Source organism: Capsella rubella, unplaced genomic scaffold, assembly GCF_000375325.1.
Source record: "Capsella rubella cultivar Monte Gargano unplaced genomic scaffold, Caprub1_0 scaffold_73, whole genome shotgun sequence".
Lineage (NCBI taxonomy): Eukaryota > Viridiplantae > Streptophyta > Magnoliopsida > Brassicales > Brassicaceae > Capsella > Capsella rubella.
In genome coordinates, this window is record NW_006238855.1 from 9,252 (window position 1) to 23,061 (window position 13,810).

The following is a 13,810-nucleotide window of genomic DNA, read 5'->3' on the forward strand; positions in this document are numbered from 1 at the left end:
AAAACGGACCGAAAGAACTTAGAGGTAATACGCAAAGTCGGGGATCATAAAAACAGACTGAATGAACTTAGAGCTAATACGCAAAGTTGGTGATCATAAAACGGACCGAAAGAATTTAGAGCTAATATGCAAAATCAGGGATCATAAATGTTGGTGTAGGAATTAGCACCAACGACATACCGGCCTAAACCAAGACGAAATCGAATTATACCAATAAATCGGGGAATCCCGGTTTATTGTTGTTTAAATACGAATGTGCGTTCATTCCTAAAATGGAATAAACAACCTCGCAACATTAGGGCTTCGAAAACCCTAATTGAATATTTATGACAATATCCTCTATAAATCTAAGGAAGGGGAGCATTTATTGTAACCCTAGATCCTTTGTATAAATAAAGAAGATGCCTCTATTTTTAGGGCATCGATCATTAATACTAAAAACCCTAGTTCTTCATTTGTTCTTGAGCAAACCCTAAATCGTTCATTTCTAGGTCAAAGTAGTTCTTCTAAATCCTTTCTAATCGAGTTCTGGAGAGAGTGTTAAAAGTGAATTTATTCTCCTTCCTTTAATAAATTCATTGTCGAATCCTTGGTTCAACAATTGGCGCTAGAAGGAGGGGGGAATTTTTTTCCTTTCCAGAAGACATCTTCCAAAGTAACACTTCTCTCAACTCGGTTACCGAAGCAATCCACCTTGAGATGTCTCCACAACTCAACTCCGTTGACTCACGCCCAAACGAGGAACCCGACGTGGAGCCCCGTACTAGCAACTCAACCTTCAACGAGAGGCTTGACGAAGAGATCCGTCAAATGGATCTCCCGGCACCGACTGGAGCCACTGAACGCCCTCAGACTGGCGAGGTGGAAAACGGCGCAATCGCCACCCGAAGATCGAAGGTCAACCCGCGGACGAGCCCCAACTCGCTCTGGTCGCTCCAGTACAGCCACCTGTTCAGCAAACTGTATCTATGGACGACCTGCGCATAGTATTCGGAAGCATGACCAAAGACATCTACGACCGAATCGTAGCAGCTGACCACCGAATGGATACGATCGTGCGTAATCGCACGCTGGAGTCCAATACACAAGATGTAAGTATCGATGTCCCTCCTCCCGATTAGGTCGGAGGATACATGGTGCGTCCCCCAGCCCCAGTTGGACGTTCATGTGCAAGACCCTCGCAAGCTGGGACTCGACCTCGAGCATTTGTGACAGTGTCCAGCCAACCCACGGACGTACCGGGTTCCAGGCGTAATCAGGATCTAGAAGATCTGTACGCAAAAATAGCCGACATAAACTCTCAGGTCCACCGAGTCTCCAGCTCAGCCCCGGAAATCGACCGTATGTTTGAAGAGACTCAGCGGACTCCCTTCACGAACCGCATCACTCAGGCTCGAATTCCGCATATCAAATTCAGGTTGCCGACATACGACGGGGACAAAGACCCTCGTACTTTCATGACGGCATTCATGGCTGCGGTCACAAAGGCACATTTCTCCGAAGAGGAAAAAGATATGGGGCATTGCCAGCTTTTCGTTGAGAGTCTGACGGGCAATGCTCTCACCTGGTTTTCCCGACTTAGTCTGAATTCGACCGATAACTTCACCCAGTTGTCGACCTCATTCCTTCGACACTACCGGCATTTCATACAACCCGGAGCTTCCAGCATCGATCTCTGGGACACAACACAGGAAGCCGCCTTGGCCGCGTTTCGAAAAGGGCTTCTTCCAGGATCGTCCCTACGAAAGGATTTGGCCATCCGCGAGCTGAAGGATCTCGACGACGCGTTACATCGCGTGTCCAGATATGCACTTTTTGAAGAGGAAGACGCAAAGTTAGCGGCAAAGTCTGGAGCAACCCGTCCCGCACCCCGAGACTGAAAGCGCGAAGACTACCGGGAACCACCGAAGCACTATGAGGGAAAGGACGCTTCGCGCGGTACGATTAGCGCAATCTCTGAGGAAGTCAATAACCAAAAAACAACGTCCAAGGAGTCGTATTGCACCTTCCATAGGTTCGCCGGACATTTAACCGAAGAGTGCAAACATCTCTCTTACAAATATAAGTCCGGCGAAATAGAAGCTGTATTCCAACCAAAGGAATATAGGGGACAACAACCTGACGGAAGGCGCGGGCGCGGTCGAGGCCAAAGTCAGGGGACCCGTCAATATCGAGAGCACGGCCCCGACCGGCAAGATCGACCTGAAGAAAGACGAAGTCCCGAGCATCAGAATGATGAGGAAGGAGAATTGCCGGGACCGCCGAAAAGGCAGAGAGGGCAACGACCGCAGCGCGCGGGCTCGCCAACTCGCGGACGGATAACCATGATGATGAAATCATGGCCAGTTCACTTTAACCACACAAAGACGAGGAGCTACTTGAAGTCGAGAACACACAGTCACGAACCACCGGCCACAAAGAACAGCTTGTACTGGAGGAAGCATTGATCTTCCCGGCGGGTCCTCTAACAAGATCAAGAACTAAGAAGTTTAACCAAGCCATCAATGGACTTCTAAAGGAGCTAAACAAGAATCAAGAAGATGTCGTTCAGTCCTCACTCATAGTGATCACGGCTCAAGAGGATTGGTAAAGGGTTAAGTGTTGCTTATGCACTATTTTTCCCTTGTCAAGTTTTGTCCCAATGGGTTTTCTTGACAAGGTTTTTAATGAGGCTTAAGTAACATTTTCAAGCCCCTTTATCAATCCAATTCGTGGTCCAAGGCCCACTCACAAAGCCTTGGCCCATTTTCCCTTTTCTCTTCAACTTAACATTTATTACTTGTTGTTATTTCCAAGACTCTTGCATGAGCTTGCATGAGTGTAACTTACAAGACACTTGTGCATGCTCTTGCATGTCTTCTCTTCTCTCCTCTCCTTTGTCCTCCCTTCTCTATATAACTCCATGTATCTCTCATTTGCAAAACATCAAACATTTTATTCTAAAACTCTCTCTTTACTTGTTTGATCCGAAAAATGTGTAATATCTAAGTTGGATCCAAGCTTGTAGTCTAAGAGTTTCTCATCCCACTTGGAAGTACACCTCATTCTCCCCTTCATTCCGCTGCATCCACTCTATCTCGTCATCACCCTCATTCATCGTCATTCCGCTGTTTTGTTCAAGGTCTATCCATCATTCACCATCAATCTCGCCACTTCTATTTCAAAACCATCACAGTGGTCCTTGGAGTCTAGATTCTCGGCAAGGAGTCTATCATGTGGTATCAGAGCCACTTTGTAACCAGGTTTTGAAGTTCCATCCCGAAATTTCCGTTTTCCAGATTTTTGTTCAATATTGCGTGAATTTTATAAACTAATTGGCTCGTTCAAAAATTGTGACACCAATTGAATTAGAACCAGTAAAGAGTCTATTATTTTCTAAAATTAGTTTCGGAAATCTTAGAGTCGAGTTAATATTTTTCCAGATCCGTTTAGTTTTGTGTGTTTTTGGACTGTTTACTTGTTAAAGTTTTGATTTTTCAGGTACAATGGTAACAAGTGAAGAAGAAGAAGAGTCATCTACATCAAGCCTTGAAAGGAGGATTTTGCAAAAGGTCACATCCGCCATGACAACAATGATCGATGAAAAGATTGGTGCTCTACACTAGCATCAAGTCAACCCGGAACCAAAACCACCAGACAGCACAATGAGATCAGCATGGAGCAGCCCCCATAAAATCTCTTACACTCACACTCCCAAATCCAAATATGTGTTTTATTCCGATTCTGAACCGGCTAATGAACCCTATAAATTTTCAGGAAAAAGTGACTACATAAAATGGGAGGAATGCATGGACGAGTGGTTTCACTACAACCACATCTTGAGAGAGAAGAGATTAGCTTATGCCGTTAGCCAACTCGTGGGAGATGCTCGCCAATGGTGGTTGCAAGAAGTTGATTAACGCTGGTACTATAAGGAGCCGAGTATCACCTCGTGGAGAGATCTTAAGAAGCTGTTAAGGAATAAATATGCTCCACAAGCTAATGCTAAGAAACCAGCCTTATTCCAAGATCAAAAGAAAATCCCAGCACCCGTGGAGGCTAAGACGCAGCCAGCCCTTGTTGAGAAGTTGATCAAGCACTATAAAAATAAGAAAATGGAGGATACACCAACATCTCAACCGAAGAAGGTCACCAAACAAGTTGCCATTCACAAGCAAAGTCTAAAACCATCATTTGAATCATGCGATGAAGCGAAGCAATGTCATAGTACGAAGTATGAGAATGAGCAAACTAAAGAGGCTTTAAAAGAGAAACCAATGATGCTCCAAGAAGACGCTAAGAACAACAATAAAGAGAATGAAGAGATTCAACCACTCGTAGCCGTTCAAAATCAGCAACGCTTAAGCAATAAGGAAGAACAAAGTGAAAACAAAACTTTAGAATATATCGCCTCGTTGCAAGCTAATTGTACTAATTTCTCTTTCCAATATGAGTTTGTGCTTGATAAACTAACCAATTTTGAACCGGAGCAACCGAGTAGCATTGTTTCCTTTTCACAGTTTCATGAAGAAGCAACGCTAGGAAAAACACAAAGGAGTATATCGTTGAATCGTGAGTTGGAACCGCCTTCTAACTTTGAGCCAGAAAATGCTCGTATGCCATTTCCTTGTGACTATCCAAGAAAGCAATGTAAGGAAATTGATTTCATTAGGAAAGGTCCTAATTTGTTTGTGTCGATTTATCCTCAAGATGAAAAACGTTTTGGTTTGGAAAATATGAAAGAATTTTGTATTTCAAAATCTGTTTTTGAAAAAATGTTCCCAACTTTTGAAACATTTCCGCTTAAAAAGTTCTTTAAACCAAAAGATGTGCTATTTGATGAGCTTTGTGATTTTAACTCTTTTAAAACTGAGAATGTATTGATTAAACCTTTTTCTGAAATGTTTCATTTGCTTGAAAGCGTGATGAATGAATCAAATTTGTTCCATGAGCTTTGCAAACCAACTATGAAGTATAATGCGCTTATTCTTCACTTTTCTATTTCAAGTATAATGCACTTGTTCTTTTTCATGAGTGCTTAAAAAGAAGCAGGTGACATAAAAGAGTATAGGTACTTTGGAGAAGAACTCATTTGTGATGTTCAAATCAAGGAGAATCCACCGGTTATACACAACCAATCTCCAAAGCAACGAACTCATGATGTTAGGGCAGTCTTGAAGCGTTTAAAACGAAATGAAACGAGAGAGGAAGATAAACGGTTCAAGGCACACAATCTGGAAAAGTTTAAACATCAAGACGTCTAAGCGTCATTCTCATACAAGAAGAACCCCCAGATCCAATGATGAAGATAAAAAAACTCTAAACATGCCAAGGACCATATTCAGGTAAGTAACTTCTCATCTCGATTTATTTCTCATGATTCAAGGACTTTGATAATACACTTTCTTTTGGCCAAAGGTGTTGGAGAGATTGCAGATAATTCGGATTTGAGGTCAACTCCTTTTCAAGTGGGAGAGGATGATGAAATCATGGCCAGTTCACTTGAACCACACAAAGACGAGGAGCTACTTGAAGTCGAGAACACACACTCACGAACCACCGGCCACGAAGAACAGCTTGTACCGGAGGAAGCATTGATCGTCCCGGCGGGTCCTCTAACAAGATCAAGAACTAAGAAGTTTAACCAAGCCATCAATGGACTTCTTAAGGAGCTAAACAAGAATCAAGAAGATGTCGTTCAATACTCACTCATAGTGATCACGGCTCAAGAGGATTGGTAAAGGGTTAAGTGTTGCTTATGCACTCTTTTTCCCTTGTCAAGTTTTGTCCCAATGGGTTTTCTTAACAAGGTTTTTAATGAGGCTTAAGTAACATTTTCAAGCCCCTTTATCAATCCAATTCGTGGTCCAAGGCCCACTCACAAAGCCTTGGCCCATTTTCCCTTTTCTCTTCAACTTAGCATTTATTACTTGTTGTTATTTCCAAGACTCTTGCATGAGCTTGCATGAGTGTAATTTACAAGACACTTGTGCATGCTCTTGCATGTCTTCTCTTCTCTCCTCTCCTTTGTCCTCCCTTCTCTATATAAACTCCATGTATCTCTCATTTGCAAAACATCAAACATTTTATTCTAAAACTCTCTCTTTACTTGTTTGATCCGAAAAGTGTGTAATATCTAAGTTGGATCCAAGCTTGTAGTCTAAGAGTTTCTCATCCCTCTTTGAAGTACACCTCATTCTCCCCTTCATTCCGCTGCATCCACTCTATCTCGTCATCACCCTCATTCATCGTCATTCCGCTGTTTTGTTCAAGGTCTATCCATTATTCACCATCAATCTCGCCACTTCCATTTCAAAACCATCACAGTGGTCCTTGGAGTCTAGATTCTCGGCAAGGAGTCTATCATGTGGTATCAGAGCCACTTTGTAACCAGGTTTTGAAGTTCCATCCCGAAATTTCCGTTTTCCAGATTTTTGTTCAATATTGCGCGAATTTTATAAACTAATTGGCTCGTTCAAAAATTGTGACATCAATTGCATTAGAACCAGTAAAGAGTCTATTATTTTCTAAAATTAATTTCAGAAATTTTATAGTCGAGTTAATATTTTTCCAGATCCGTTTAGTTTTGTGTGTTTTTGGACTGTTTACTTGTTAAATTTTTGATTTTTCAGGTACAATGGTGACAAGTGAGGAAGAAGAAGAGTCATCTACATCAAGCCTTGAAAGGAGGATTTTTCAAAAGGTCACATCCGCCATGACAACAATGATCGATGAAAAGATTGGTGCTCTACACTAGCATCAAGTCAACCCGGAACCAAAACCAACAGACAAAACAATGAGATCAACATGGAGCAGCCCCCATAAAATCTCTTACACTCACACTCCCAAATCCAAATATGTGTTTTATTCCGATTCTCAACCGGATAATGAACCCTATAAATTTTCAGGAAAAAGTGACTACATAAAATGGGAGGAATGCATGGACGAGTGGTTTCACTACAACCACATCTTGAGAGAGAAGAGATTAGCTTATGCCATTAGCCAACTCGTGGGAGATGCTCGCCAATGGTGGTTGCAAGAAGTTGATTATCGCTGGTACTACAAGGAGCCGAGTATCACCTCGTGGAGAGATCTTAAGAAGCTGTTAATGAATAAATATGCTCCACAAGCCAATGCTAAGAAACCAGCCTTATTCCAAGATCAAAAAAAATTCCCAGCACCCGTGGAGGCTAAGACGCAGCCAGCCCTTGTTGAGAAGTTGATCAAGCACTATAAAAATAAGAAAATGGAGGATACACCAACATCTCAACCGAAGAAGGTCACCAAACAAGTTGCCATTCACAAGCAAAGTCTAAAACCATCATTTGAATCATGCGATGAAGCGAAGCAATGTCATAGTACGAAGCATGAGAATGAGAAAACTAAAGAGGCTTTAAAAGAGAAACCAATGATGCTCCAAGAAGACACTAAGAACAATAATAAAGAGAATGAAGAGATTCAACCACTCGTAGCCGTTCAAAATCAGCAAAGCTCAAGCAATAAGGAAGAACAAAGTGAAAACAAAACCTTAGAATATATCGCCTCGTTGCAAGCTAAGTGTACTAATTTCTCTTTCCAATATGAGTTTGTGCTTGATAAACTAACCAATATAACAAGACCGTCCGAGAATGTCGCTTTAATGAGGGCGACCTAGTTTTGCGAGAAGTGTTCGAATATACCAGGGAACTCAATGCCGGCAAGCTCGGAGCAAGATGGGAAGCCCCCTATATCGTCGCACGGCGGGTCCATCCAGGCGTCTACGAACTGTCAACCATGGAAGGGCAGCGAGTGCGACACTTCTGGAACGCGACCCACCTCAAAAGGTTCTACTATTAGGTTGGAAATCCGATCACAAAGGTCGATAGATACCTCACTCCGAAATCCGAGCTTTCATTTGATGTACCGTGAACTACGACTTGCTTGATCCTCGAAAGAGGTACGTAGGCAACCATGACACTTGGTGCAGCTAGCAACCATTAAAATAAAGAAAGAATGCGCGACTGTCATTAACAATCCCGTTTTATTCCATAAAGCTTTTGTTACAAGCAAAATACATGTTCCGATAATACAAAAAAAAACTCATCATAACCGCAAGCCAAAGCGACCCACTTAGTTCCCCAAATCGACAAATTTGGGGAACAGGTCGGTGTCGCCATCGTGCAACTGCGGAAGAGGATACCTCTCCTCTTCTTCGGCCCACAAGGAACTTGCCTGCCTCACCAGCTTGAGGATCTTTCTTTTGATCGGAACCCCTTCGGAGACCATCAGCAGAAGGAAACTCTCGACACCTTCCGCACGAATCCTCTAATGAACGATTTCGGCCGCACTATTGAAAGCGACAATACAGTCACATAGCCGAGCAATGCGGGCGCAATATCCCTCTAGTTCCTCGCGACGCCCCCGACTCGCAACGAGAGGCTCATCAAACTAATCAAGATCACCCTCTTGAAGCCACGAGACCTTGATACGCTCGAGAGTGGAGTGTAGGCGGTAGAAATGACTCGATGACAAAGCACGTTCTCGAAGGACATCATTGAGTCCATGGTTCAAAACGGATTTCTCGATGAAATCCTCAACCCCGAGATATCGCTCGAGGTCGGCTTTTGGATCTTGACGCTTCTAGAGCGACCGGATGTGCATGCTTAGCCTGCAGATACGGGCCTTGTAGGCCTCAGCCTTGGCCTCATCTTCGTCGAGTTGTGCTATCAAACGGCGACCTCCACGGAGAAAGGAGTTGGTAACAATCCCTCTGGACGATCCGGCCATCGAAGAAACTCCTTGGTGATAATAAGATGGAGACCAAAGCGGGATATTTATAGCCATAACCCGCAGTAAATGCAAGCCACTTCCCAACCAACATACACCGTATGTCCAAACATTGAAGGGGCACGCATCTCCATATCACTTTTCCGCAGTGTTCACGCATCTCCATATCACTTTTTCGCAGCTTTCAGACATTCCCATATCAGTGTTCCGCAGTGTTCAAAAAAAATCCTTAAGTATATATACACCTCCGACAACCTGGCGAGGTGATCGGTCCGCGTCAAACGCGCAAATCCTTAAGTTTAGGAATAAGCCGAACCCAGAGATTAATGTTTCGCACCTAAAGGTCCCTAATTCGGGTGGGACAGTTAGCCGACCCAGAGAAGTCAACCTTTCGCAACCCACATCCGAACCGGCACCAAAGGAGGTAAGCCGAGTCCAAAGTTATATCTCGCCCTCCGATAAAGTACATTATACTCGAGGAAAAAAAACCCTCACTTCGGAGCCTAGAGATATCTCCAAATATGTTTAAATTGTGGCGAATTATGACATTGTAAGCTGGGAGACGTCCCGCCAAGTCATGTAATTCCGACCTAAATTAAGTGCCCAGAAATATGGTTCGTTTTATTCAAAATTGGACGAAACGAAAGGGTTCGATGGTGTTACACCAAAATAAAAGTACATCGGCAAATAATAATAGAAAAGGGGTGGGGCACAAATCGCCTAGTCCACGATTACTGGACCCTTCACCCCAATAGCGGCGACCTAGCGCGTGTCTTGCAGAAGGCGATCCGGCATTGGCCAAAGCAGCTGCATCCCAGTTCGCTCCCAGTCAGTTGGTTCCGTTTCCAACGCCCGAGTTTTCTACTCCGCCTCGTCAAGCTTGAGAATCGCTTTCCTTCTCTTCGACTTAAGCTTGGCGACTTCTTCTTCCAACTCGTCTAAACGAACGTCAATCCTTCTCTTTTTCAGACGAAAGAACTGCAGATTCCTGCACTGTTCTTGATGCAAGACCCGGACCTAAAACAAAGAAGGATTGTTGTTTAGATCTCCAAAAACGGGATACCAATGTTCGAGAGATGGAACGGGACAGATACCTTCTTGACGAACGCCTCGACTTCATCCGATTTGGCTTTACTAGCCGAGTTGCCAATGAGAATCGCTTTCACGCCTGATGGCGTAAATTCGAGGCATCGTGCAACCCCCGGGAGGGATGGTGCATTCCGGTTGGCGTCAACGTCCCGCATACACTGCTCGCATGAGGCGTAGAGGCTCGTCGGCATCGGAGCTATGTGCCCAAACCCGAAGGAAATCCAATTTCTCGAGTGGGATTCCAGCAATTTCAACTTGTGATCAAAAGCCGATCTGATCTCGTCAACGATGAGAAATTGCTTGAAATACTGCGTATGTTTGTCATACACGGCCTGGAAGAACTCCTCTAGCCGGAGTTTTTCTTGTCGAGAAACTCGCGACATTAAAGTTCTAGGAACTCTTATCGTCGGGAACAAGGGCATCCCACGATCAAGCGCTTCTTTCTGGGTGAAAGTAGGCGTGTCGACACCGGCGGACGGAGAGGATCCGTCGCTTTCGGTCAAACCAGATTTCTCCATAACGCTTATTGGAAGAACGAGAAGGCACAAGTTTTAAATCGAGGATGTTTTGAAGAACCACCAGCCAAGCAGCATATTTATACCCAGCGTTGCCCCTTTTCATCAAGCGATATTGGTAATTGGGACAATACAATATGGGAAAATCGCCAATCTCAAGATGGTAAAAGGAGCATATTTCTATTTCTACGAAAAAAGGAAATAAGAAAAAGTAATACTTCCGCTTTCCGGAGGAAATGAAAGCAAGCTGGTGGAGAAGTAAAATCCCAAAAATATTACAAAGGGGCTCGCGGCCCAAGTTCTAGAATCTCTTAAAACAAAAAAGGGAGGGACGAACAAGAGGAGTTAGACGACTTCTACGTCATCTTCAAGATTGCCCGGATCGGAAGGAGGGTCGTCGTTGCCATCAGGAGCTCGGAGGTCGGCCTAGAAGGCTGCCGCATTTGATCCGTGCGGGTCTCGGATAGATCTGGGAGCAGGATCCTCAGGCCGAAGAAGACCATAGCCAAGCTGGTCCGGAGACATGTTCAGGTCGGCGGGCTCCAGGACAAGATAGTCAAGCGTGTCTGCAACCTCTTTACACTCGACCTTCTTCACCTTAATCTTGGCGATTTCCTCCTCGGGGATTTGAGCATGGCACTCCTTGACAAGCCTGTCGATCGTGGCCTCGACCCCAAGAGCCTGGTTCAGCAGGTCTTCCATCGGACAAACGGTGACCTCTTGCTCAGCCAGAAACGCCTTCACCCAATCTAGGCGATCTTGGGCCTTCTTCCTCGTACGCTCGACCACGGCGCCTTCTGCCTTCGCCTTCTCAGCATCGAGGGTCGCGTTCTTGGCCCGTAGGTCGGCAATTGTATCTTCCAAAGAAGCAATGACCCCCTCGTTAACCTTGGCCTGCTTTTCGAGGCCATCTGTTTCTTCCGCAACATTGTCACCTTATCTTGAGCCTCATGGGCGCACTTCTCCATCATTAGGAAAGCATGGTTCGTCGTCGAGCGCGACCTCATCCTTTTCTCGTACTTAAAGAAGAGGGCGTTGCCATAGGCGATCGACTAAAAGAAAGGAGAAACGAAAACTGTCGTCAAGATATGAAGAAAACGCGAAAGCTGACTATCGTAGGATAACGGACAGACCTGCAGCGAGGATCGAGCATAGTTCAGGTAGTCTTCCTTGAACTCCAGTGCGTCGAGGTCGGGAAGAATTTCTGAAGAGAACTTCAGATTTCGGCATAACTCTGCCGAAGCGTGGCGATCACCGGCAACAGAGTTCTCCCAAAAGTAATCGAAGCAGAACTTGTCTGTCTTCGGGTCTTTCGGAGTCACTCGGAATAAGTCAGCTCCCTCCAAACTTGCCTCTTCAGCCGATCTTGTACGACTACTTCGGTCGCTGGAGCTAGGGACCGTGCCTTTGCCCTTGTCAATCCTCTTTTTCTTGCTCTTCTTCCCAGCGGCGTCCCCTTCAGATGCAGTGACCTCCTGCGCGGGGACCTCAACCCCGCCACCTTCGCTCCCTGCCAAATCCACAATCACGGGTGCTGGTAAGGCGACCTCCTCCTGCGCGGGGACCTCAACCCCGTCACCTTCGCTCCCTGCCAAATCCACAATCCGCGGGTGCCATAATTGGACCTAAGAGCTCCGTATCCCGACTTTGAAGGGCGGTAACCGAGGTGCCGAATGATTTGGCCAGCTCTTCAGCAAAGTTGGGATACGTTTTCGGGATCCTGCCCATTGCTTCCTCAACTCGTTCTCGGGTAAATAGCTTCCACTCGCGACTTGACCCACCAAATAGCTTGTCCATGATATTAGCGTACTCAACAGGAAATGTGGACAGAGGTCGGATTCGATCTGCAAGAAAAACGAGGAGTCAAGTCAGAACGGTATAGGAGATTAAAGTTAGTGCAGGTTAATACCGGATTACTATTCCATTGTCGGTGTAACCCAACAAAAGGATTCTCGATTGAGAGGTAGTCAGCTCGAACGTAAAAGAAGCGTTTCTCCCAACCCTTGAAATTGCTGACTCGGGTTCCGGGGATAACGTTTTGCTTTTCCCGCATGGTCACGGTGAAGTTGCCGACGACCCCGGACTTCTTCAGCACCGTCATCTCCTCGAAGCACGCAACGGGAATCCTCGTGCCAACTTCAGACGCCAGAGTCAATATCCCGACAACATTGGAAATACTGGCGGGGGCGAGCTGAGAGATCGCCAGTTGACGGCGATGGACGTACTGGGACAAGAGCTCGGGAAGAGGAAACAGTAGGCGGCAATGGGGGAAGTACATCTCGTACAAGCATATGTACCCCTTTGGAGGAGTCCAAGGACGTTGGGTCTTATGCGGAATCAAGATACTAACCCCGGACCTTGCTAAACCACATGCAGTAAGCATCTCGTTGATGCTCTTAATAGTACTGGAAGTCGAAATTCCACCGATCCGACCTCTATGATCAAGAATAGGCTGGATGTCGTTCAAGTAGATCCCCGAGACAGCAAAACGGTCTTCGCCCTCTGAACGAATAGGATTAGAAGGTTCACCGACCTCAGCAGCAGTAGTGGCGTTGTTCCTACCATCTCGGATCGGAATTTCGGTCAGCTCGGAAATAGAAGCCTGAACGGGGCGAGACGATGAAGCTTCGTTACTAGAACGACGAGTCAAACGAGTACCGGAGCGAACTAGAGGTGCGATCTCACTATCGGATGAAGAATGCGACCTCACCATTGTCGGAGTAGTCGAAATACGATCGGAGAATTGAAAGGCCGGCAGTGATAAATTAAAGGAGAAGAGAGAGAGAGAGCAGAGCTAAATTTTACCTTTTGACCAGCAAAAGCGGAAATGAGGAAAATGAAAGACATTGGGCGAGTATTTATAGAAGCGGATGGGAGACAGACCTACGAAGAAATAATGAATACCTAGGCGACGCTTCGGCTTCCGACCTATACGCCGCTCCATAAGCGAGTGACACGTGGCAACGTTTCCAAGATAGGCGACGATTTGGATCAGATTTGATTCGTTTCCTCTTAACTTAGGTCAGGCATAATTAGGAGTTCCATAATTCGAATGAACATTCGACCCATCGAACTGGGGGGGACTTATTGTTGGTGAAGGAATTAGCACCAACGACATACCGGCCTAAACCAAGACGAAATCAAATTATACCAATAAATCTGGGAATCCCGGTTTATTGTTGTTTAAATACGAATGTGCGTTCATTCCTAAAATGGAATAAACGACCTCGCGACAGTAGGGCTTCGAAAACCCTAATTGAATATTTATGACAATATCCTCTGTAAATCTAAGGAAGGGGAGCATTTATTGTAACCCTAGATCCTTTGTATAAATAAAGAAGATGCCTCTATTTCTAGGGCATCGATCATTAATACTAAAAAACCTAGTTCATCATTTGTTCTTGAGCAAACCCTAAATCGTTCATTTCTAGGTCAAAGTAGTTCTTCTAAATCCTTTCTAA

The 13,810-nt window shown here is 45.1% G+C and overlaps 2 protein-coding genes across 2 annotated transcripts; one reads left to right on the forward strand and one right to left on the reverse strand.

Moving 5' to 3' along the window:
• Nucleotides 1–6,919: 6,919 nt before the first annotated feature.
• On the forward strand, nucleotides 6,920–7,633 carry LOC111831854. The gene has a single exon (XM_023787165.1). The coding sequence runs from the start codon at nucleotides 6,920–6,922 to the stop codon at nucleotides 7,631–7,633; it is 714 nt and encodes a 237-aa protein (XP_023642933.1).
• A 3,142-nt stretch (nucleotides 7,634–10,775) lies between these two features.
• On the reverse strand, nucleotides 10,776–13,062 carry LOC111831863 (meiosis-specific protein ASY2-like). The gene is made up of 4 exons (XM_023787214.1): nucleotides 12,267–13,062; nucleotides 11,996–12,193; nucleotides 11,483–11,937; nucleotides 10,776–11,243 (listed from the first exon to the last, which is right to left on the reverse strand). Exons 1-4 carry the CDS (start codon nucleotides 13,060–13,062, stop codon nucleotides 10,776–10,778), a joined length of 1,917 nt encoding a protein of 638 aa, XP_023642982.1.
• Nucleotides 13,063–13,810: the final 748 nt, after the last annotated feature.

What these genes read in the sequence shown, in the direction of transcription:
- LOC111831854 (XM_023787165.1), top strand. Translation starts at nt 6,920, where the DNA reads ATGGACGAGTGGTTTCACTACAACCACATCTTGAGAGAGAAGAGATTA.
- LOC111831863 (XM_023787214.1), bottom strand. Translation starts at nt 13,062, where the DNA reads ATGGTGAGGTCGCATTCTTCATCCGATAGTGAGATCGCACCTCTAGTT. An exon ending in GTTACACCGACAATGGAATA is followed by an intron (nt 12,194 to 12,266) that starts GTAATCCGGTAT and finishes TTTTTCTTGCAG; the next exon opens with ATCGAATCCGACCTCTGTCC. An exon ending in ATGCTCGATCCTCGCTGCAG is followed by an intron (nt 11,244 to 11,482) that starts GTCTGTCCGTTA and finishes CTCGAAAAGCAG; the next exon opens with GCCAAGGTTAACGAGGGGGT.